Below are 22,341 nucleotides of genomic sequence, written 5' to 3' on the forward strand. Positions count from 1 at the left end.
CTGCCCCCCGCCCCCCGCCGGCGCCACGTTGCCGTTCCGTGTCGTTCCCTCCTGGAAAAGGCCCTTTCCCGCCGCCGGCTGATCCCGGCGGGGCGAGCCGAGCCCCATGCCCGGGCGCGGGGCCGCGCCGGGCGCGCTCCCAGCGGCGCCACGGGGGCGCGCACGGGCCGCGCGTGGCTTGCGGCCGCGCGAGGGCAGCACTGCCGCGGCCCCGCCCCCGGCGCGTTCGCGCGCGCCCGTCCCGCTCGGCCAACGGGAGCCGCCGCTCGGCCGGAGGGGCGGTGCCGCGGCCGCGCCCCGCCCCGCGCGGCCGGAAGGATCCACTCCCGGAAATTCCGGCGCTGCCGCCGCTTTGCGGGATAAACAGTAATGGCGGAGGCGGTGGCGGCGCTGGAGACAACGGCGGGCGCGGCGGCCGCGGCCCTGGGGTCACCCGCGGCGGCCGCGGGAGCAGCGGCCGTAGCCTTCGACTTTGCGGCCGTGCCGCCGCCATCCGCGGGGCCAGGGGGAGGCGGTTGGACCAAGCAGGTCACCTGCAGGTACGCGCCGTCCGCGGCGGGTGGGGAGGGGGAGGGAAGCGGGCGGGCTCAGCCGCCCTTCCCTGTCCTTCTTTTCCTTTCCCGTCCCTTCTTCCCGCACTGCCCCCCCCCCTCGGCCCCGGGGCCTTTTCCCTCACCGCCGCCGCCCCCCCCGCCCCTCCCCCCATGGTCACGTACGCGCCGCGCGCGCCCGCCCGCGGCGCGCCCCGGCTCCGCCCCGCGCGCGTCCCCGGGGGCGGCGAACGGCCCCGGCCCCGGGCGGGACCGGCCCCGGGCGGGGCTACCGGCGGAGGTGGCGCGGCCGCGGCGCCGCTAGCCAGGCCAGCCGGTGGGGGCGGTGCGGCCCGCGGCCTTTCTCCAGCCGCGGCCTCGTGAGAGGGTGTTCCCTGCGGCCTAGCGCCTGCGGCTGCCGCGCAGGGCCGGGGCGCCGGGAGCGTTCCCGCCGCTTCACCGGGAGCCGAGGGCCGCTCGGTATTGTGCGGGAACAGGCCCGCAGTGCTCGGCGCGAAGGACGCCGTGTGAAAGGAAGTCCTGCAGCCGCGTTCCGCAGAGCGCGACAAAGCAGGAAAAGCGACGTAATTTAAATTGTTGTGTGTTTCAATCGAAATTTAAAACTGGGAATTAACTCGTGATTGATACAGCGAAAACTATTTATTAAACCGGAGAATAGGAATAGGTCGTGACATGTTGCAGAATGCGCGAAGTGGCCTTGCCTGTGTCACATAGAGGTTCTGTGTGCTGCGTCATTTCCTATCCGTGTTTTCCTTTAAACTGTATTTCTGATAAATCTTCTTTCTGGGGTTATGCAAGCCGTACTGCGTGTTTTAAAGCTTGCCAGATGGACTATTTTTAAACCTACAGTGCTGGTCGGTTGGCAGGGAGAAAGGAATTTAAAACAGTTTTGTGGACGTACACATATATTAGTTAATATAAAAGCAAGTGATAATCCAAGATTAACATCGATGAGCGTCTCCTGATTTTTTTAGATTTATTTGTTTAATAAATTAAATTACATTTAACGTGTTTGTGGGTAAATAAATTCCAAGTCACTGGGAAGCAAAAAGGAACATCCCTTGGTTAGGAAGGAAGAGGCTCCAGATCTCCTCTGCTTGCTTTTTTCTCTATATGTTTCACTGGCAGATTGCAGGAGCAGCATGAGGAGCCGCTGCTTGGCTATCGCAGGGAGCTCGCTGGCTGTGTCTGTTTCGCGTGCCCCGCGGTTGTTTAAAGCATCCCTGCTCGCTGTTGCTGCACATCAGTTCTGGCTAATGCCCAGCTGAGTGCTTCCCTTCGGGCAGCCCTGTTCAGCAGCGCTCTTGGGGTGCTGCTGCGGGCCGAGCGTTTTGCCTGCGAATCCCCGGGTTAATGTTTGATGCCGGTGACTGGGAACCGTGCTTAGCTCAGCTTTAAGTGAGACGCAAGGTCAGTGCTCCCTCTATTTAAGTTTACCTCCTAATTTCTGAAGATCGATAGGCTCAATTACACTAATTGGATTTGTGAGACAGCAGTGGAATAGGTATAGATGCAGGATCGATTTATTGGAGACAGTGAGTGCCATAGTACAGAAGCAGTCAAGTACATCAGTGTCCTGCAGTGCAGAGTGTTGAGGGAATATATTTATTTGCAGACGCTCAGGCCGAGTGAGAAGCTAAAGCTACTCTTTTGTAATGGTTAATGTGCTTTAATTTGAGATTAAACAATGGGATCTTGGCCTTGGATCTAATGAACATCTCCATTCTTTGTTCTCTTTGCCTAATCCTGCTAGTTATCCCATTGCTTGCTTTATTAATTTTTATGGGACCATTCAAGTTGGAGGGAGAACAGCTTTACTCAGGCTTTAAAGTGAAATTAGCAATTTTGACTTGCCCTTCTAAGAACCTGTGATAAAAATTTTGGATTTCTATGTTTGGTTTCGATAGGATATATTAATATTTAGGAAGATATGTTTCTTACTATTAAATTTTGGTGTACCTTTATAAATGAACTGGAGGATTTAACAGTGAGATGAAGAAGTTAAATTTCAAAATGCAGGTTTTTAGTGTAGGAGGTAGAGCAGTTTCTGTTTGAGTAACACTGCACAATTTTTTTTGTTCACAGGCTTTTTTAGTTGAATCATCATAGGGGTGACAGTAAATGCTGCCTGAAAAACTTTTGGGAGACAGTCCCTTCAGTATAAGGAGCTAGCATGTGATGGCTGGTGCAGAAATACTGCTGGTTTATGGAAACTGGAAGCCTTAAAATTGGTACCATAAGTTCTTGCTGCTCCGCTGAATATCTGATATGATAAATAGGTTGGTTAATGAGTTTTAATATACCAGTGTGATATCCTCGGGATGGATGAATAATATCTCAGAGTGAGAGACACAATGACTAAGAAGGACTTTGGTTTCTCCTACACATACAATTTTGCTTATGTTACCCTTCTGTTTTTCTTGCAGCTAAAGTTTAGAACTCTCAGGGTGAAATATGGGAAATTATGTTCCCTAAGAGAAGATGAAAAAGGTTGTGGTTTTTTTTTTTTTTTTTTTTTTTTTTTACTTCTATGGTTTAGCAGTTTTCAAGGCTTGTCTTTTGTAAAAATTTATAGTATTTTAATCTCTAATAAATAGCAGGGAAACAAAGCTAATTCAGAACTTGTTTATTATTATGATCTTCTTGTTATTGATGTGTTTGAATTAAAAAAAAGAAGAATGGTTGTCCTTACCTGGTTCCTCAGTCCTTTCAGTTCAGATGGCTACGTGGTTTTATTGAGCAGTGCTATGGCCAATCTTTTTTTTCCAAAGGCTTGACACTGTTTGTTCCGTGCTTGTGTTTTCCAGATGTCATATGATATTAAAAGTCATCAAGTTGATGTAAACAAATTGCATTTCACTTGTTTGTTTTAGAATTGAATGTAAATAAAACCCATAGCAACTAAGTGGTGTACTTTGAGAGCTGTCTATGTGCTTGTACCATAGCTGTTCTTCCTGAAAACCTGGGTCTGGTATTATTTTCTTTTCACGTGAAGAGTGTGCATCTGTGATGTAAAGTCAGGCCTCTTTAATTCCATGCAGCACTAGGGATGAGGTGCAGGGCACAAACCTAGTGACAGCCTGCCTGAATTCCCCTTTCATGGCTGCTCTTGTCTGCATCCCCTGGTAACTTCTGAAGGAGGTTATGGAGAAGGGATAATGAGCTAAATGCTGTAAAGATCAACTCTTTTTTTTTCCCCTTTTACTAACTCAGCCGAATTTCATTGGCAAGTAATGTGGCTGACCACCCAAGAGCTGTGCTAGAGCAGCATGCTTAGCCTATTTCCTGCTGCCTTCTTCCCAGGAATTCTCAGTCTCTGTATGCACCTGAAGAAGCTAATGGCTGCAGGGGGATGTTATCCTGAGCTTCCCCATCTGCCAGTCATGGCAATGTCTTGGGTTTTGAAGGAGGTTTGCTGTTGGCTGTAACATTCTAATTTAGCTGAACCAGTAGTTTGATGAAACAAATTAGCATTACCTGAAAGCAGAAACCTGAAGTAAAGAACAGAATACATCTGAATAAGGAAATACATTGCAAGGTTCCAAAGCTATAGAAGGAAGCTTTGCCTGTTGAGGAATACCCATGAAAATCAGGATATGCTCTTTTGATCAAGGCATTCATAACTAGACATGTGTTGAACCATTTTCAGTGATAAAATGCCAGTGCAGGCAATTCTTAATTTCGTATGGTTGTTCCATGTGTTGGTGTCACTCATGTTTTTTACAATCAAGCAGTGAACTGAACTGGGGAAATTATCTGGTCTTCGACCCTGATGACTTCTCTAGGTTGGCTCCCCAAGCAGCTTAACCAAATTACACTTGTATATTATAATTGGAAGGACAGAGAGCACTGCCCCAATAAGTGCTTTTTTAGATGACAGCATCACAGAGGCTCAGAGAAAATCCAATTATATACTTGTCTTGATCTAGTTTTATCTTTTCAGATGAAATTACATGTCTTCTCTGACTACTTGACCAAATGCAAATTTCAGATATCCTTCTACATGTCAGTATGTAAGGTGGATAACTCATATATTTCTCAGTTTTAAGGATGCTTTTTTCCTATAACCAGAATGAAGAGGCTGGTATCTCTGTTGAGTAGGGTTAAATTGAATACTCTCTGTGAGTAAAGATGCTCTCCAAAATAAATTTCATTATCTTACCCAAAAATAATGCACTCTGTTTATTTTTTTGATTTGGCCAAAGTGTTTTAGCCAAACACTGTAATTTGATATGTAAAGTGTTACATTCTTTGTGACCTTAAAGTAAAAAATCTTACCTCTTGGTGAGGGGGAGGGTTGTGGAAGAAGTTGGGGTGTAATCCTAAGAGAAATACATTTTTTCCCCTCCCACTCCAGCCTTCTTGTTCAAATAATGCTGAGTTTGCTTCATAGGATTGAAGGCCTTAAAGAGTGATGTGTGAATTAGAGCCTGGAGTGTTTTATATTTATTTTTTGCCCTTTATAGCCTACCATTTCAATATAATAAATTGTGACAACTTTCACAATTACACAGAATCTGCATTTGCAGAGGATTTTCTGATGTAAACTGGGAAGGAAGGAAAGGTGTTTGGAGCTTCACTTACCCTATCACACAGTGGGACAATCTAATTTTGGGGCTTAGGTACTTATCATACATCATGTTGGCCAAATAGTTTCTATCAGATGTTCTCACTTCAGGCAGGAGCCTTTCTGCCAGTCAGTTATTTCAGCTGTAGTGGTGTGGCCGTGCAGAGTGGTTGGGCAGTATATATATAATCCAGATTAAAAATAACCATGGGGACAGCAGAAGGAATGTCAGGTTCCATTGCAGCCATTTCCTGGTCTGTGCCAACCGGTGGCTGTGAAGTTGCTGCCCCAGCACTTGGGGGAAGCGATGCTGTGTGGAAATAAGCAAAGGGTGGAGATAACACTGGTTAAAGAACAAACGTTAAGCAATCTGAAATCTTTTTTTTACCCTATCGGTGGGACTCCCATTTCTTAAGAGCAATCAAGCTAGAAATTCCAGTTATATTCTAGTTCCATGACTTCATGGCTGGTTAGATTTGTTTTTGATTTTGTTTGGTGGGCTTTTTTGGTTTGTTTGGGGAAGAAGGAGGTTAAGTATGGGTGATTTTTTTTGGTTGGGTGTTGGTTTGGGTTTTTTTCCTTTTGACATGGGTCATCGTAGGTGGTTTATGCTGTTGGGTGGGTGGGTGTGACTTCTAGGGGGTTTTGTGTGTTTTTTGTTCATGGTGGAGAGTGCCTGTTGTTTATCAGGGACGAGTCTTGTTCTGTTTTTGCAACACACTGTTCCTGCTGGCATAGCTGTTTGTGCCTCCATCTGACCCTGCAGAGACTCATCTGGGTCTTGTACTGCTTGTTTTCTATGTAGGATCACATTTCTTACCTGGTTAATTTGTCTACGGAGTACAGATAGGAGATTTGGAGTGTGAATTGCAGCCTGATGGCAAGTGTCAGCTTGCGTTCAGTAACACTAGTTGAGATTTTTTTTATTCTTGGTGTGTTGAATACACCAGTGGTATTGCACGTAGTGGGTTATCAGCTCTCTAAACACTGAACCTCAGATTTTAATATTTCCCTGAAACTGGATTGCAGATGTATCTCTATTTATGTCATTTAGTGCATTGTTCACTGGCTTTATCTGATTTCTTAAAAATACAGTAGAATAAATAGCTGTGTAGAAGTGCATGCAGTTCAACATCTTATCACATTTCCTGGCCAGGAATATCAACTTGAAGGTACTGTTTTTGTGTCCTGATCTTAGTTGTGGCTGCTGAAAGGTGATCCCTGTCTCTCGTGCTGGCTGTGAGGCTGCACTCAGCTGCTCGGAGGGCCTGGTTCTGCTGGCTCTGCAAAGTGCTGGAAGCGTGGAACAGGAGGAGGGCGGGACTGCCCCATTCAGCAGCAATGTGGGCTTAGATGGGTATAATCTGCTTCTCAGCCTTCTCTCCAGTAGTGTTTTGTATGAGACCTGAATCCTCACAAATTTTCTTGTTTACTACCTCTTCCTATTCCCAGTGAGTTCAGAGTTTGCAGCTTGTTATCTGGAGGCAGTGCGGCTTCTTTCTAAAGTGAAGCGTTGGTAAACATTTATGGATTCAGTTTTTACACAGGTTTTTTTCATTTTTCCTTGTTTTTCTTGGCTAATACTTTTATGTGGATTGGGAAAGGTGTACTTGAACTTTTCAGTTGTAGCTTTGAACATACTGAATCTGAACAGTTACAGTGCATTTCTTGAAGCTTGTTCTTCTAGGTTAAAATTTTAAAAATCTTGAAAACCACTCTTCAGTTCTCTTTGAATAACTGAATTGAAGATGCTAAATTAAACTTGTGCTACTTGACATGCTAAAATTGATCAAACTGTCCTCAAAAGCTTTGAAACTGTCCAGGTTTTTCAAGACAAGCAGCACAGTATTGGAGCAGGGTGCTTTGATTTATTTGGCTCCTATCGCAGGAACTAATGTGTGTGTTTTGTCAGATGTAATTATCCACCACAAACGTGTTTTTCATTCTTGGGAAAGAAATCACATTTGACTTATTTATGAATCCAGAATAGATTTAAAACCTTGGGTGATTTAGGATGTGTCTGGATTTGATTCTTGTATCCATTGTTGGGTTTTTGTAAGGTTTTTGCTTGTGTCAGGACACAGGGGCTACAAGTAAAACTTAGTGCCAATCTGCTTGATCCAAGACTCTTTCCTCTTAGTGTCACAGCCCAGGATAACTTTGCTTTTACAGGTTTGTGTTTTTTTCCCCAGGCTTATGTAAGAGCAAGTCCCTAAATGTGCAGCACAGTTCATTGGAGTAGCTGAAGCTTCATCTTTCCTCAAATGTTCTTATTTTTATGGTTATAGTGGGGCAGGGCCCCATGAGTCTTTAGTGCTGTTCTTAATGCAGCATACCTTGATTTATAGAATAACCAGATCATCCAAATACTTTTGCAGCTTCAGTGCTTCTTAACTCACCATTATCTTCTCTTATAGATACTTCATGCATGGAGTCTGCAAGGAAGGAGACAACTGCCGCTACTCCCATGACCTCTCCACCAGTCAGTCTGCCATGGTGTGCAGGTATTACCAGCGAGGATGCTGTGCTTATGGAGATCATTGCAGGTAAAGAAATGCCCCTGGCCATCCTGCAAGAAGCTTGGCACTCTGAATCCCTGAGTAGAGAGCTCAGGGAAAGACAGTAAATCTTAGTGCTTTCCTTTTTCACTGTAACTTCAGATATTTATAAAAATAGCTCTTCACCGACTCTCCTGTCTTGCTAAATACCAGTGTTTGCTATGCAAAAATTGAGCAAAGACAAGATGATAACTGGTCTTCATAAAAGAGATAGTTATCAGCATGGGGAGTTTTCTTATTTTTTATTAATAACATGAGTAGATTAATTGAAATCTGAGATTACATTCAGACTAGCTGAATGGATGAAACTGAGTTACACTATTTAAGTGATCATAAAAGCCTGAACAGGTAAGAATTTATTTTCTTTGTGTTGTTTCTTGAGGAATTGGACTCTGACACTGGAACTACCATTTTGGGAAAATAACTGCATTTTGTCATATAAGTTTTAAGATGTTGCCTGTACAAAATAGCATAGCTTTATGAAAACATACTATGAATTGATCTGTACCGCTGAAATTACAATAAAAAAGAAATTGTGAAGAAGAAAAACAGATACTTTCCTAGTGGAGCAAAGCTTTACAAGGGCTTAGGGATGTTTCATCATTAATTTTATTAAAACTTACTGGAAATTTTAACATTCTGTCTTATTGCAGCTGTAATTAGTGATTAAACATTTGCATCATTATTTTATATGGTAGCTCACAGTTAACTTTGCTTTCGTGTTTCATAAAGGGTTACTATATGTAAGAAACAAAACTCCTCTGTAGTCTTCTATCTGCCAGTGTTGTTTTTTGATCATGTAGATTAGTGGTCTTCCAACTTTGGATCATGCACCCACCAGTACAATATTTTTGAACTCCCAGCAACATACGCATTTATTTATAGTTTATATGTGTATATCTACATCTACTGCTGTACTAATGTTATGTGCATTATAAAAGATAACCCAAAACCAGAATTTTAAAGAGGGTGTATTAAAGGTGAAAGGAAAAATATTCAATAAGTATTTTATAAACAGTCCAAAGCAATTTTTACTGTCACAAAAAGCCTTACTAGTAATAATATGTTTTTTACTGACAGTAATGTTGATTCAATGGGCTTTTTTATTATTTAAAATCTCAGTGTAACATTTTTTGATGCAGTTATTTAAAGGTCTCATTTGAAGTTGAGTTTATTTCAGTCCTTGGTTTTAACGGTGGTCGTAGCTGAAAAAGATCTTTCACAAAGATACGCAGATTCAAAAGGAAGTGTATTGTTGGCTGCATGTACTAATGTGTGATAAATTTATCTGTTAAGTTTCCACCTTCCCTGAGGTCAATCAGCTGTTAGTGCAGATTAACTGGAAGGTGTTGCATTTTTATATTTTTAGCAAATGGGTCCAATATACACTGGAATTCTGATTTTGAAAGATTTTTAAACATGTTAGAGAAATCACTTTCCAAATTTAAGTGTGCAAGATAATGAAAGGTTTTTTGTGGTTGACAAACTTGGTTAGGTTTTGGCTATAAAATCACATAATGGTGGAAATACTTCATTTTCAAAGTGTTGTCTCCATACCACAAATTTCCTTCAAAAAGCAGTTTTCTGTTCATAGAATGACTTTATCTTGGAGAAGCAGTTTGAATGTGGTTGGGTTTGGTTGGTTTGGGTGTGTTGTGTTTTTTTTATAATATATGCTCAGCAGCATACTGCTGACACTGATTTGCCATCGCAGAAAAGGGCAGCAAATTTGCGGCACTTGTCTTTGTGAAATAAACACACATAACTCATCCGTGACAATTTTTAAGTGCTTTGCCATGAGATAATCGGCAAACATCTGTGTGGTACAGAGGATTTTCACAGTAGCTCTCCACCTCATAACTGCAGTGAATATTTGACTGTTTAAAGGTCTATGTTGATGACATTTTCTAGTGTCACTTGGCTGCTTCTGGATCCATCTTTGCTACAATATGTTGCCTGTGAATGATGCAGTGATGAATTTCTGGTGGGGTGCTACCCCTGTACCCTCACCCTGCAATCTCTTACTGTGGTCAGAGCAGCTGCTGCTTCAGTGGTTTTACTTGCACAGTTTTTCCATAAAGCATTGTTTTTATTAAAGCAATTGTATACTTTTGAGAAGATATCTCCTCCAGTGAATCTTTTTGTCTTTGTTAAAGAAGTAACTTATTGAGAATGTTTCTCTACTGGTACATCTTTTCTTTGGTGCCTCACAAAAAGTAGCTCACATTGAAACAGAATCTAGCAAGTATCATAAGCTGAGATGTGAAAAACATCTGTACTTTTCCTTCTGCCATACAGCAAACTTCCCACTTTGCACAATTTGTTCTACTGCTTGTTTCTTCAAACTCTAGAAGTGTTTTCTATGCGTTTCCCAACAGTATTTGCTGACAAAGGAATGTGTTTCACTTTGTCACCATATTGTTTTCCATGAGTTATTTCAGTCATTTTTACCACAGCAGGAAGAAAAAGTGGTCCAGTGGCATGTGGCTTTTTGTCTTTCATTGTTGTGTAACAAGCCTCAAAAGAGGTTTCTAAACCCTTACTGTGAAGTTCTGCAAAGTACTGGATTGAGTAGCACATGGCTTGAAACATCTTGGGAAAAAATGTGGAGGTTTGTCTTTGTGTTCCGGATGTTTTGATTTTCAATGCCTTGCTAATTGAGATGGCTTCATCCTTTCAGTAGCTCGTATCTCAAGGTACAGCATACACCGAGGGCACGGCTCTTCATTAATAATAGTGAATGTAAATCCATATTTCAGATTGCCTTCTTGGTAATCTTGATCTCTTCTGTAGTTCCTTTCCCCCTGAGTTCAAGAGCTGATTAGGTTGGCATTGTTTTGCTTCATAGTGTGGCTGATGAGGAGCTCGTAGTAGGAGCAGAGCTGTTAGCTCTGACATTTTCTTGTTGGCTTTTGCTCGCATTATCAGTGCTGTCCTCAGCCCACAGTTGCAGGCATCTTTTCAAGCCACTTGTTCACTTTGTCAGGGTTAGTTTAGGTAAAACAAGATCAGATAATCTGTTGATCCATTAAGTGGGCACTAGCAAAGTGCAGTGTGTCACAACGTGCTGAAAGTGAGCAGACAGGGGGGTGCCACAGTCAACCCACTGGGTGGTGGAACACCTCCTCCTTCAGGGTACCTCACACATACCACACGTGGGCTCTCTGACATATGGACTGTGAGAGCACTGCTACCAACATGTATCTTAATAGTAATATTAGTAATTTATTGTATTTTTAAGGGGAAAAAACCACTAAGTTCTAGTATTTTCTTCCTGCATAAGAACTTTTTACCTCATTGGGTTGCCTTGGGCACCTCATATGGTGCACATGCTTTGGAGGCCACAGATGTAGATATCTGAAGGCTAGAATTTTAAATTTGTGCTTTGTAGGAGTAGGATTTCCAAGCTGACATTTGGTTAGGAGCACCTCTAATATGCGAGAATTGTGACACTTCTTTGTTCTTAATCTGACACAAGCTAAATGAATCACAGTCACTTCAAATTTCGGTATGATCTCAAAGAATTCCCTCCTGTTGTCCTTGAAATTAGTCAGCAAATATCTAAGACTACAGTAGTATATTTGTCATTTATTTTCCCCATGTAGTCTCCTAGTTGCTGGAAGACAGATTTGAGGGAAATGGTGCCTTCCTGTTTATTGTGGATGATAGGGCTAAAAGTGTTCTGATTCTCATTTTCCACAATAAGCTGAAAGGGGCATTAGGAATAAGTACTTGAATTCAGAGTAAAATCTACGTGAGGCAAGATGCTGGGACACAGGAAGAGAATCATTTATATTGGTGGGGATCTCTGAATCTGTGCCAGCTGAGGCCAGATTGCCCAAGGCATTGTGCAGCTTTGAATATCTACAAGCATGAAGATTGTGCACCCATTCTAGTGTTTAACTACTCTTAGAGCAAATTTCTTTCCTAATATTCATAACTAATTTCCCATTTTGGACTGGTGTCTACTCACTGTCATCCTATCACTGCACCTCTTAGAAGACTCTGGCTGATCTTTCCTGTGGCTTCCCGTGAGGTAGTTGGAGACAGCAGTGTCTGTCCTGAGTCTTCTCTTTATAAAGCTGGACGAACTCATTTTTCTCATTCAGCAGTACTGCACATGCATAATAGATAACTGACTGGTTTGGGACATATTTGGAGATTGTTCTATGTGTAAGAATTGTGCTCTTTTTTCTCCAAAATCTCGGGGTATCTTGTGTTTCTTTAACAGTGCTGACAAACTGCACAAGTGGAAGCATTTCTCTATAAAGGGTCATCAGTGACTTTCTCATCCTAGCCATTTCTGGGTCCTCCTTCCAAACAGCATGTTCACATCTTCATTAGTTTATTTTCCATACATGGGGCTGCTGTCTGGAGGTATTTTTTATGGAAAGTTGACATGATGTGTTTTAACTTTTTAGATATGAACATACCAAGCCACTAATACAGGAAGAAGTGACTGATGTTAACCCAGAGGCAGAAATCTATCCATCAGTGTCCTCAGAGTTCGCATCGCTCCCTGAAACAGTTGAAGAATTTATTGCTGAGATAGAAGATGAAAATACAGATCTGGCAGCGACAGGAGTAGGGGCTGAAGACTGGGTGAATGCAGTGGAGTTTGTCCCTGGGCAGCCATACTGTGGACGTGGTAAGCTGATCCTGGGATAACAGTGAATTTCCATCATGGCTCAACAGTTTCTATGTAGTACATTTATTTTAATGCATTTGAGTACAGCTATTCATATTTATTGATCAGTTCAAGTGAGCTTGGGTTTTCCAACAAGAGTAGTCAGACTGACTGTTTCATTCAGAAACCAGGTATATTTCAGGTCAGTCTCTGCATGACTGGCTTTCTCTTGCTATGTTCCTGAATTACTTGAGAATCTCCTTTGAAGTTTAGTTTGCATATGGGATGGGAGAGGAAATCACCTGTGATACTATTGCTACTCTGGAGAGAGAATCTGCTGCCTTTGTGTTTTGGGTTGGTTGATTTGGTTTGGGTTGGTTTTGCAGTCTTTGAAAGGTTTTTCAGTGGACATGCAGATTCCTGTAGAAGGAATTGAAGCCTAATGGTTACTTTAGTGAATCCCATGGCCAGAGGCTGAAAATGATTTATTCAAGTTAGCTTTCTGGAACTCAACTTTCTAATACTGTGGCAGCTCACAATGAGAATGAGACTGAAGAAGCTCATCCAATAGGACCACACTGTTTGAGTAGCATGCTCCTCATCTGTTTTTCCTGCCAAAATATAACAGTCTTTAAATTAAAGTGAAAAGTTGGCTGAGGGTGTTCACTTTAACATAATTTCTAATATTTGTCTCTCTAAAGCATGAGGAGGAGTACTTAAATAAATGTTTGAATTCAAAATGGATGCCTTGCATCCAGGAGAATTTGAAGATCTTGTAGAGTGCTCAAATTATACTGTTTCATCTCCACTGCACTGCTCAGATTTGGAAAGAGAATGACCTCAGTGTTACAGGGTGCTGGTTGGAGCCTCCTCCCATCCAATTATAGGAGGATGAAGAGGAATGGTCAAGTGACACAAACAGTTTGATGTTGAGAAGTTTGGTTATGGAATTGCATAATAGATCTGTGAACTTGAGTATATCCCAAAGGAGTGAAAACTTGACCTCTACCTGTGAATGTGCCACCTTATGCGGCTTTTGGATGCAACAACCTTACTGTCATGAAAGATAGAGCTTCTGTGCTTGTTGAGACAAAGGATTTTTTAAAATATTTTCATCAGAATATAATACTGAGATTGGAAGGAACCTCTGGATTTCATCTAGTTCATTTCCTGCTTAAAGGTTGCCAGGGGCTTTGTTTAGTTGAATCTCTATCCTCAGAGATGTTCAAAGGGCCATAACCTCTGGGTATCCTTTGTGGTGTTTGACTTCTTTCACAAAGAAAGCCTCTTTCCTAGTATGTAATTGGATTTTTTCCTCAGCTTGCCTTCTGTCTCTTGTCATTTGCACATCTGAGAGGAGTCAGTCTCTTTCCTCTGGAGTCAGCCCTATTAACGACTGACTGGCCCTTCACTGGAATCCATTCATTGCTAGTTTGAACAGCCAGAGATCTTTTAAATACACACAGTCCTTACAGCAGAGCTGGTGCTTCCTCCTGAAGTCTAAGTCACTACACTGTTAACTTAGTTTTACTAAAGCAATTTTTTTTCTAGGGGTTAGGTGTAATTTTCATGCAAACTTGTGCGAGATTAAGTTAAATAGCATTCTCTTCTGTGAATCTTGTTGCATGTCTGTTTTACAGTTTTTGAAACTTGATGTAAACATACTCATCTGTTTCTGTTCTGAACAGTGCTACATGATACTAATTCCCATGGTGATTTTTAAAAAATTTCACTTTTCTGAAGCAACTGTATTTATTAAGCTACAGAAATAAAAATGTGTGCAGTATGTTCTGTAGTGTATGCCTTAAAGCAGATTATTCTTCTCAGATTGCTGGAGAAATGTACAGATACTTGGAAACTTCAAAATCAAACCTATTTCTCAAGGTTCCCTAGAAGCCTGTGTGTTTAAAATTTTCTTTAAAATGCTAAAGATTCAAGGCTGGCAGTTTAACCATGCATAGCTGGGACTATAATGCTCACCTTTTACCACAATTCTGATTTGGGACTAAACCTGGTATCTTGAAGATGACTTCAGGAACTAGCACAGAAAATAGTGATGATTCTTCAGGTATTCACTTGTTAGTTGTAGAGATGTGCCACATTTCCGTACTTGTTCTGCAGTTGAGGAAGAGTAGAAAGGCAGAAATACAAGAAATAATAAATTGGGTGTCTGTTTCCTGTTACTGAAAGATTAATGTGTTTAATGCTAGGAAGTGTGTCCTAAAGTGCAAGCAGGTGGTGTGTGGATCAAAGTTAACAAACCAGTTTTTCCACTGGTATGAATTTAACCCTGTTTAATGGGAAATGGGCAATGAGAAGTTGGGGATTGAGTCCACCTACTGGTAAGCAGAGATTTGGAAAACAGAAAACAATCATAGTGAACAAATGTTACTCTGAGGGATGTTAGATTTGTAACTGCTGAGGCAGTGAAGTCTTATGAATTTTTCTAATTGTGGTTTCAAAGAGGAAGTAAAACTATAGCTGCTACATTGCAGTAGATACAGAAAATATAGGTACTGTTCCAACCTCACAGTAAAGAGTTTCTTCTTAATATCTAGTCTAAACCCACCCTTTTTCAGGTTGAATTTTAGTTTGAAACGGTTACCCCTTGTCTTATTACTACATGCCTTTGTAAAAAGTCCCTCTTCATCTTTCTTGTAGGTCCCCTTCAGGTCCTGGAAGGTTGCAGTAAGGTCACCCCGGAGCCTTCTCTTCTCCAGGCCGAACAACCCCAGCTCTCTGAGCCTTTCCTCATAGGGGAGGTGTTCCATCCCTCTAACCATCTTCATGGTCCTCAACTAGGTAAAAAAATCTTTGACAACATTAACTTGAGCAAACACTGGCAAATGCAACAGTTGAGGGACTAAAAACTGAGTGGCAGTTGTGATTTTTGTTATTTCGTATGGGAGTGGAGACCATGGATTTCAAATGGGAGGGCAAGTGGGATTTCAATAAGTACATATTTTCATGTTCTGCTGAGCTACTCAGCAGAGAATGTAGAGCCTAGTACATGGTTTCTTGTCACTTTTCTTGGTGCCGGTTCACCAAAACTCATGGGGAAGAAGAGCTAACGAACATTTGTTTGGGAATCTCAGACTGAAAATGCACAGGTTGCCAGGTGACTTGTTACTCAGTTACTCGCTTGCCTTAAAAAATATGTTTCTAACAAACAGACTTCTCCAGGATCACTGAGTGACCACTACAGTCTGAGATGGTTCAAGAAGCAGACTTGATCTTATCTTGAGAGCTAATATTTTTCTACATTCATCTTCAATATTTGCTTATTCCTCAAAATTTTAAGTCGCAGGGACCTGCATTTTATTTTTATTTGTCCTAAAACTAACAGACTGATACATGCCTGTTGTTATGTCTTTGTTCCATGGGGATGAAAATTGCGAGTGTGCAGCCTCTGATTAATTTTGAGGAGTCTGTCCTTCACTCTAACTGATCCAAGTATGCCTTTGGTAGTTTTTGCTTGCTTCTCCAAATCTAGTGCTTGAACAACTTCTAAAAGTTTCACTTTCTTACAGCATAGATGACTTGCTACTCTTGTAACAGCTTATGTTTATGCAAATGAACTCCAACTGCTGTTCTTCCTGGTGTTTATTCTGAATATAGAAATGCTTTATGTTTATTACACCTTTAGTTTCTCACTGACTGCTTTTGTCATGATCCTACTTATGTAACAATCTCAGAATGCTGACTTGTGGTGAGGCAGACAAGCATGTGTTTGAGGTACAGGGAGGAGGGTTCAGCAGTAACTGTCTCAGGGGGGAAGAGAAAAGATACAGATTTCAGTTCAGTTTAAGTTTAGGGAGTGAAATTACTTAGGATTATTCAAAACTGATAGCCAGTTTAGAATACAGTGATAAAGCCTGAATTTCAGTTTCATGTGTCTGGCTAATTGACCAGATATCTGTTTAGGACAGGTTTTTTGGCAAATATGTAGAATGGAGTTAGTTTGAGAGACATGGACACCACTTTTCTATCAATCCTAGAGATTCATAAGAGTCCAGAAATGAAAGTTTGTTCAGGCTAAAGAACAGTGTGCTAATTAGCCTGCACATAAGGAATTGCTGATGTGGTATTGCCATACTAGCATTATGTTATGCTGGATACACTTTTATTATTTCAGCTGTGTAATTTCTGGGAAAACACCTGTTAACTTTAGCTGATGTGAAAATTTTAGGTAAAGTGAAATTGATTCTAAAAGCAGTGAGAGATTTGTAGCCTTATTTAATGTTTGCTGAACCAGAGTCTGTATTAAGCTGCTGATGACTAGGGCAATTTTTATAGGTGGACTTAGCCTGTAAATGGATCTTTCCTGACTACTGAAACTTTGATAGCTTTAATCTTGTCTGGGTTGAAGGATGAAAAAATTGGTCTTTAAATTAATTGAGTGGGGAAAATAATTTCGTTCAGATTGAGGGTGTGTGAACTTGGACTGAAATGAACCTAGGTTGTTTCTATTATTCTGTTTGGGTAACTCTGAGTATTCTTAATCCTGGTGCTCAAAATCTGAATGTGCTGCTTACTGTTCTTAATTCTGTTCCCAGCTGCTCCTTTCTGTGCTGAAGCACCCTTGCAGGAAATGGTGATTGAAGAAGAATACGAGAAGCAGCAGGCAGATGTGGAGATGAAGAAGGAGCTGTGCCCCTACGCTGCATTAGGAGAATGTCGTTATGGAGAAAACTGCGTGTATATCCATGGGGACGTGTGTGATATGTGTGGCCTGCAGGTCTTGCATCCCATTGATGCTGCACAGAGATCTCAGCACATAAAGGTAAGCAAACAACTGTCTGCTGTTTAACAGCTGTGAGTTATTGCTTCCTTGCTCCCCTCAATCACTTGTTACTAATTCCCTTTTATTTGAAGGTGTGTGCAGGTCAGGCAGTGAATGAAATTCCGGTTGTAAACTAGACTGTTTCCTGCCAGGGCCATACTCAAATGCAGCTGGATTTCCTTATCTCTGTTGGGAGAGCAGTCTACTTAAAGATACTGGAGCTTTGTTCTTTGCCTAGTCAAAGTGGATGGTTTTTTAGATTGCCTTTTCATGTTTAAAAGCAGTGTCTGAAGGAAGGAATTTGAACTCTGAATTGACTGTTCCCCAGTACTTGAACAATTTTTTTTTTGAGGATGAAGATTTTTTCAGCTTAATCACACTTCAGGCATTATGCAAAACAGCAAACTGAGTTTAAAAACCTGCTTAGACCTCACCAGGTGACCAGTCATCTCTGTAGTTGTTTTCTTTGTGTCCTTTTCAGTCTTGCATTGAAGCTCATGAGAAGGACATGGAGCTTTCCTTTGCCGTCCAGCGTAGTAAAGACATGGTGTGCGGGATCTGCATGGAGGTGGTGTATGAGAAAGCTAATCCTAGCGAGCGCCGCTTTGGGATCCTGTCCAACTGCAGCCACACTTACTGTCTCAAGTGCATCCGCAAGTGGAGGAGTGCTAAACAATTTGAGAGCAAGATTATAAAGTGAGGCACTTTCCCATTTCGATTGTGCTTTGTTACTGTGGAAGAACTTAGTAACTTGTGACAACTTGCAACAGACTTCCAGATGCAGACTGCACAGAGACTGCATTTAATGCATACTAACTCTTAGTTTAGGAGTGAAATAATTGTTAGGCATAACATTTACACTCTGATTTGGTTAATACCGGGTTAAGTTTGCAAAACTCAGTGGTAGTAAATAACTGTTGTTTATTTAGTAGCATGTTGTCCAGTGGTTACTGTTTATGTCTTGGACACTTAGGCAGGAATCTGGGTTAAACAGATTAACCAGTTCAGAATGTATGCTGCTTAATTCATTACTGCCTTAGAGCATTACTCAGTTGGCAAAACATTTCTCCATTTAAGGCTGTTCTAGAAAATGCAAAATTCCAATCAAATAAATATAGGAAAAATACCAAAATAAATTTATTTAATTCTAAAGAAAAAGGAGTCTGTGTGAAGTGTTTTTTCAAGCTTTTCTGAGACAAGCTGACCAGCTGCCATTGCCATTGAGTTCTTGAAGAAGAGAGTTTAGGTTATCTTCACTTATAAGAGAGTCTAGATTGAAAAGGTTGTACAGCAGGTATATGAGTACAGTACCTCTTTAAAGATGGATATATGCCATGCCTTGTTATTTAGGAGAGAGAGCGCCCTGTAACGTGGAATTTTGCAGCACAGTCTGTTCATTTCTCAGGTCCTGCCCAGAATGTCGGATCACGTCTAACTTTGTCATTCCAAGTGAGTACTGGGTGGAGGAGAAGGAAGAGAAGCAGAAACTCATTCAGAAATACAAGGAGGCAATGAGGTATGAGCAATGCAGCCTTTTATCAAATTGAGACTGCAGAGTTAAAAGCACACATGGAGAAGAAGGGTGTTAATGTAAAGCCCCTTTTCATACCTCCTTTCCACCATCATGTGTGAAGCACATCTCTGCCTATCTGCCCACAGATGCATGCACACAGTCCCGAAGCTATTCCTGTGTTCTTTCACCCCAGTCTTTCCCTTCTCTACACAAAACACTGGTGGTGTAGTCATAAGGCAGTCCAAACTTGTGCACTGCACACCATTGGTGTCCCTCTGCATGCATCAGTCCACACATAGTGTAATAAATCATTTCTACATGTAGGCCTTTTACTCACAAAATGCCTTCTGCTCCTGGTACCTGAGATCCCTGTGGACTGATGTAAATGCAGTTCTGAAGTCCGATTGGGGTGTGCTGTCAGTAAAGGTTGCGATATTTTCCTTTTCAGCAACAAGCCATGCAGGTATTTTGATGAAGGCCGTGGGAGCTGTCCATTTGGAGGGAACTGTTTTTACAAGCATGAATATCCTGATGGCCGCCAAGAGGAGCCACAAAGACCCAAAGTAGGAACCTCAAGTAGATACCGGGTTAGTGCTGGTGATTAATTGTCCTTTCAATAGACAGAGAGCACAAGAGGGGTGTGCATTGTCTTCTGCCTTGGAAAGCGGATAGGGAAATACTGACTTTTCTTTTTTCCACTTCTGATAGACCTCTGTAATGGTGAATTTGAAGGAAGCAGTGCTCTAAAGTTGTGAATGCTGGAGGCCAAGATGGAAAGACTAAATTTAAAAAACTTTCTTACAACATACTGACGTAAAAATGTTGGGTAGCAGTAATAGGGGTGTGTGTAAGGGTTAATTTAGCTGGAGGTCAGTATCTCCCTGAAAGAGAAATGTGATTTCTTGCATGTCAGAAAGTACACCAGGGGCATGTCAGCCTCTGGAAAGGCTCCTACTTTGTACCACTGGGTCACCTGGGGAAATCCTTGTGTTCCATTTGCAGGCCCAGCGGAGGAATCGGTTCTGGGATTTCATCGAGGAGCGAGAGAACGGTGATCCCTTTGAAACCGACGAGGATGAGGTGGTGACCTTTGAGCTTGGTGAGATGTTGCTTATGCTGTTGGCAGCCGGAGGTGATGATGAGCTAACGGATTCTGAGGACGAGTGGGACTTATTTCATGATGAGCTGGAAGATTATTATGATTTGGATCTATAGCACCTGTCTGTGGAGTGTGGACTGTTGTCTTGGCTTCAGGCAGTAGCTATTACCTGTGGTGTTGTGGCAGTGCCTGTGTTTCTCCTAGGCAGGCCGATCAATTCCAGGTGCTGTTGTAATAACTTTTACCCAGGGTCTGTCTCTTCCCTTCCCCTCCTTTCCCACCCCAGGAGTGTTGTTTTTCCTCTGTTTCAACAAATAACAATAAATAAATCTTTAAAATGTTAGTTTTTGTAAAAATAAATTTAACTGTCAAACAGTTAGCTTAGGTTTGTTGCTTCATCTGTGTACCCAACAGAGTTCACCCAGTTCCAGGGTTAAAGTGTTTACAGGACTTCCACACTCATTTTGAGAGCCCAGATACAAAAATGAGCAGTGGCCATGCAGTGGGGATGTAAATTGGCTGATGGCCTTTATTCTGTCTTTGTACCAATATTTCTGATTTCAGGCCAGATACAAATATTCTTTCTGGAATCAGCTCCGTTCCAGCCCCCTCATGTACACGTCTTCATTTGTGACTTTTGGTCTCTGTTTACTTGCACATTACTATTACTACTGTGTAACCAGAACCAGGTGTGAACGTTCTGGATTTTTACTGTGTTTAGCATGAAAGGAAAATGTCTTTGTGAAAGGAGAACTCTCTATGTGTATATACAGATAAATGTAGAGTTGGACCTCAAGGATGGGGAGACTCTGTGTAAGTTAAAAATAACAAAACCATCTTTCACCCCCTCTTGGTGCATGAAGTCTTGTCTCCAATTGGACGTGAAACTGGTCTAATGGTCTCAGCCCAGACTGGGAAACGATCCTGACTATGGTTAACTTGATAGATGGCACTCCCTAATACACCAGCTCTCTTTCATGTGTATGATTAGGGTTGTCCAGGAGCAGAAATCCGGTTAGCCAAGGTGGGGTCAGAGGAACACCAGAGAGGACCCTTTAGCTTTATCGCTCTGTAAGTTTTAGAACTTCATGTAAACACTTAAGCCGTGAGCTTTGCTAGAAACTCGCTGTGCCTCCCAGCTGCTTTGAGGTACTTGTGCCTCTCTGCAGCCGAGTTGGGCAGGTTGCCTGGTAAAGCTGTTCAGTTTATGTGAGTTACTGCTTACAAAGGCAGTTGTGCAGTTTCTGGCTGTAATTTGCATTGAGAAATTACTTTGCCACCAAAGCCCCAGCACAGGAATTTTAACCTTGCATTACATTATTGCTGTTTTTTATTGACTTGTGGATGCCCCGTGATCTGTTCTCCTGCTGCTCTTGTCCCCTAGACTGCCTCTCCTTTCACTTTTAAATGGAATGAGAAATTGTTCTGAGGTCTATAACGTATTGTTTTGCAGCTGCCTTTTGTAAGAAGCACTTTTCCCAAATAAAAAAAGTAAAAAAAAAATTAATCAAGAAGTCAGTCTGTTCTTTTAAGTTCGAACGTTCTGGTTTTTGACTTGTTTATTTTTCTGTGTGTTTCTGTAAATACAAAGGCATTTATGTCCCTTAATCTTAACTCCTGCAGAACTGTTATGCTTACTACAGAATTCCAGCATTGTTAGAGCTTTTCCAGCAAAGAGCCTGTAATGCAAGAGATACATTCCAAACAGACAATTGAGACATCTGATGCGTTGAAGGAATATCTGGGGTCATTAGTAAGAACTGATGTGTCTTGCTTTCTCAGAAGTCAGTCCTCCACTGTTGTGTTAATTTTATTTGCCTTGGACAAAGCCAGCTGCAGGCCATAGTCTTATCTATACTTTTCCTCTCGTAATGCTGCTTGGGCAGCAAGTCCAAACACTGCTACAGGCAACTTCCTGAGACTCCACATGCTTGCAGCCTGTGTGGGTTCAGATAGAAACATTTTTCTGCAGAAATACACAAAGTTGGAAGTAAAGTGCTAGAAGCATATTAAGATGCTGGGGACATGATTTAAAAAAAATTTAAGTGAAGAGAGTAAAGCCATTTTTAGTTTGTTCAGTTTGTTTTTGTTTTTTTTTCCCAGGGTCCAAGTAGCAGAGGGAGGAAAGGAATGTAATTTGAGCAAATGACACTTTGATAAAAGGGAGAAAAGAGAAAAAAGTTAAAGCCTCCTTGCCCTACATGGTGAACATAAGTTGTTACATCCTATTGGAAAGCTTAATTCAAATGTGAGTTTGTAACAAAGCTGTGTTCTGATAAGATGGAAAAAGGCAACGAACTTACCAGCCAGAGCACATGTGTGAGCTTGTTTTCAAAAGGGGTCAGGAGTGGCATGCTTTACTCCCTGCCTGGGTGTACGTGTGGCACAGTGGTGGCAGCTGGTGCTTCTGAAGTGTCCTCCTGTACGCATTACAGAGGAGGCTGAAAATAGCCAGATGAGTGATGTGCTTTGGTGGAGGCTAGTGGGTGGAGCTGCATGGCCACTGATGTGTTCATGGGCAGCATGACAAATAGCTCCTGTTGCTTTGAGCTGTGCTGTGGTTCCTGTTGTGCAGGTTCAAGAACTGCCTGTATTTGTCCCCAAGCCAGCGCTGCTGGGTGCCACTTCCTGTCCGAACCGTGC

General features: G+C 42.0%; 1 protein-coding gene across 5 annotated transcripts; it reads left to right on the forward strand.

Moving 5' to 3' along the window:
- The first annotated feature begins 248 nt into the window (after positions 1-248).
- MKRN1 (makorin ring finger protein 1) lies at positions 249-21,212 on the forward strand. 5 transcript variants are annotated; one of them, XM_053977415.1, is made up of 9 exons: positions 249-539; positions 7,536-7,664; positions 12,098-12,324; positions 14,965-15,105; positions 16,860-17,086; positions 17,568-17,782; positions 18,492-18,602; positions 19,048-19,186; positions 19,602-21,212. In XM_053977415.1, the coding sequence occupies exons 1-9, from the start codon at positions 370-372 to the stop codon at positions 19,812-19,814; spliced, it is 1,572 nt and encodes a 523-aa protein (XP_053833390.1). In that variant the 5' UTR covers positions 249-369; the 3' UTR covers positions 19,815-21,212. The 5 variants fall into 5 exon arrangements, with proteins under 5 accessions (XP_053833390.1, XP_053833391.1, XP_053833392.1 ...); XM_053977416.1 differs by having other exon boundaries at positions 19,048-19,162; XM_053977420.1 differs by lacking the exon at positions 249-539 and adding an exon at positions 2,645-3,041.
- The last annotated feature ends 1,129 nt before the right edge of the window (positions 21,213-22,341 follow it).

This window comes from Vidua macroura, chromosome 5 (assembly GCF_024509145.1).
Source record: "Vidua macroura isolate BioBank_ID:100142 chromosome 5, ASM2450914v1, whole genome shotgun sequence".
In the NCBI taxonomy this organism is placed as follows: domain Eukaryota; kingdom Metazoa; phylum Chordata; class Aves; order Passeriformes; family Viduidae; genus Vidua; species Vidua macroura.

What these genes read in the sequence shown, in the direction of transcription:
- MKRN1 (XM_053977415.1), top strand. Translation starts at nt 370, where the DNA reads ATGGCGGAGGCGGTGGCGGCGCTGGAGACAACGGCGGGCGCGGCGGCC. An exon ending in GCAGCCATACTGTGGACGTG is followed by an intron (nt 12,325 to 14,964) that starts GTAAGCTGATCC and finishes TCTTTCTTGTAG; the next exon opens with GTCCCCTTCAGGTCCTGGAA. An exon ending in TCTTCATGGTCCTCAACTAG is followed by an intron (nt 15,106 to 16,859) that starts GTAAAAAAATCT and finishes TTCTGTTCCCAG; the next exon opens with CTGCTCCTTTCTGTGCTGAA.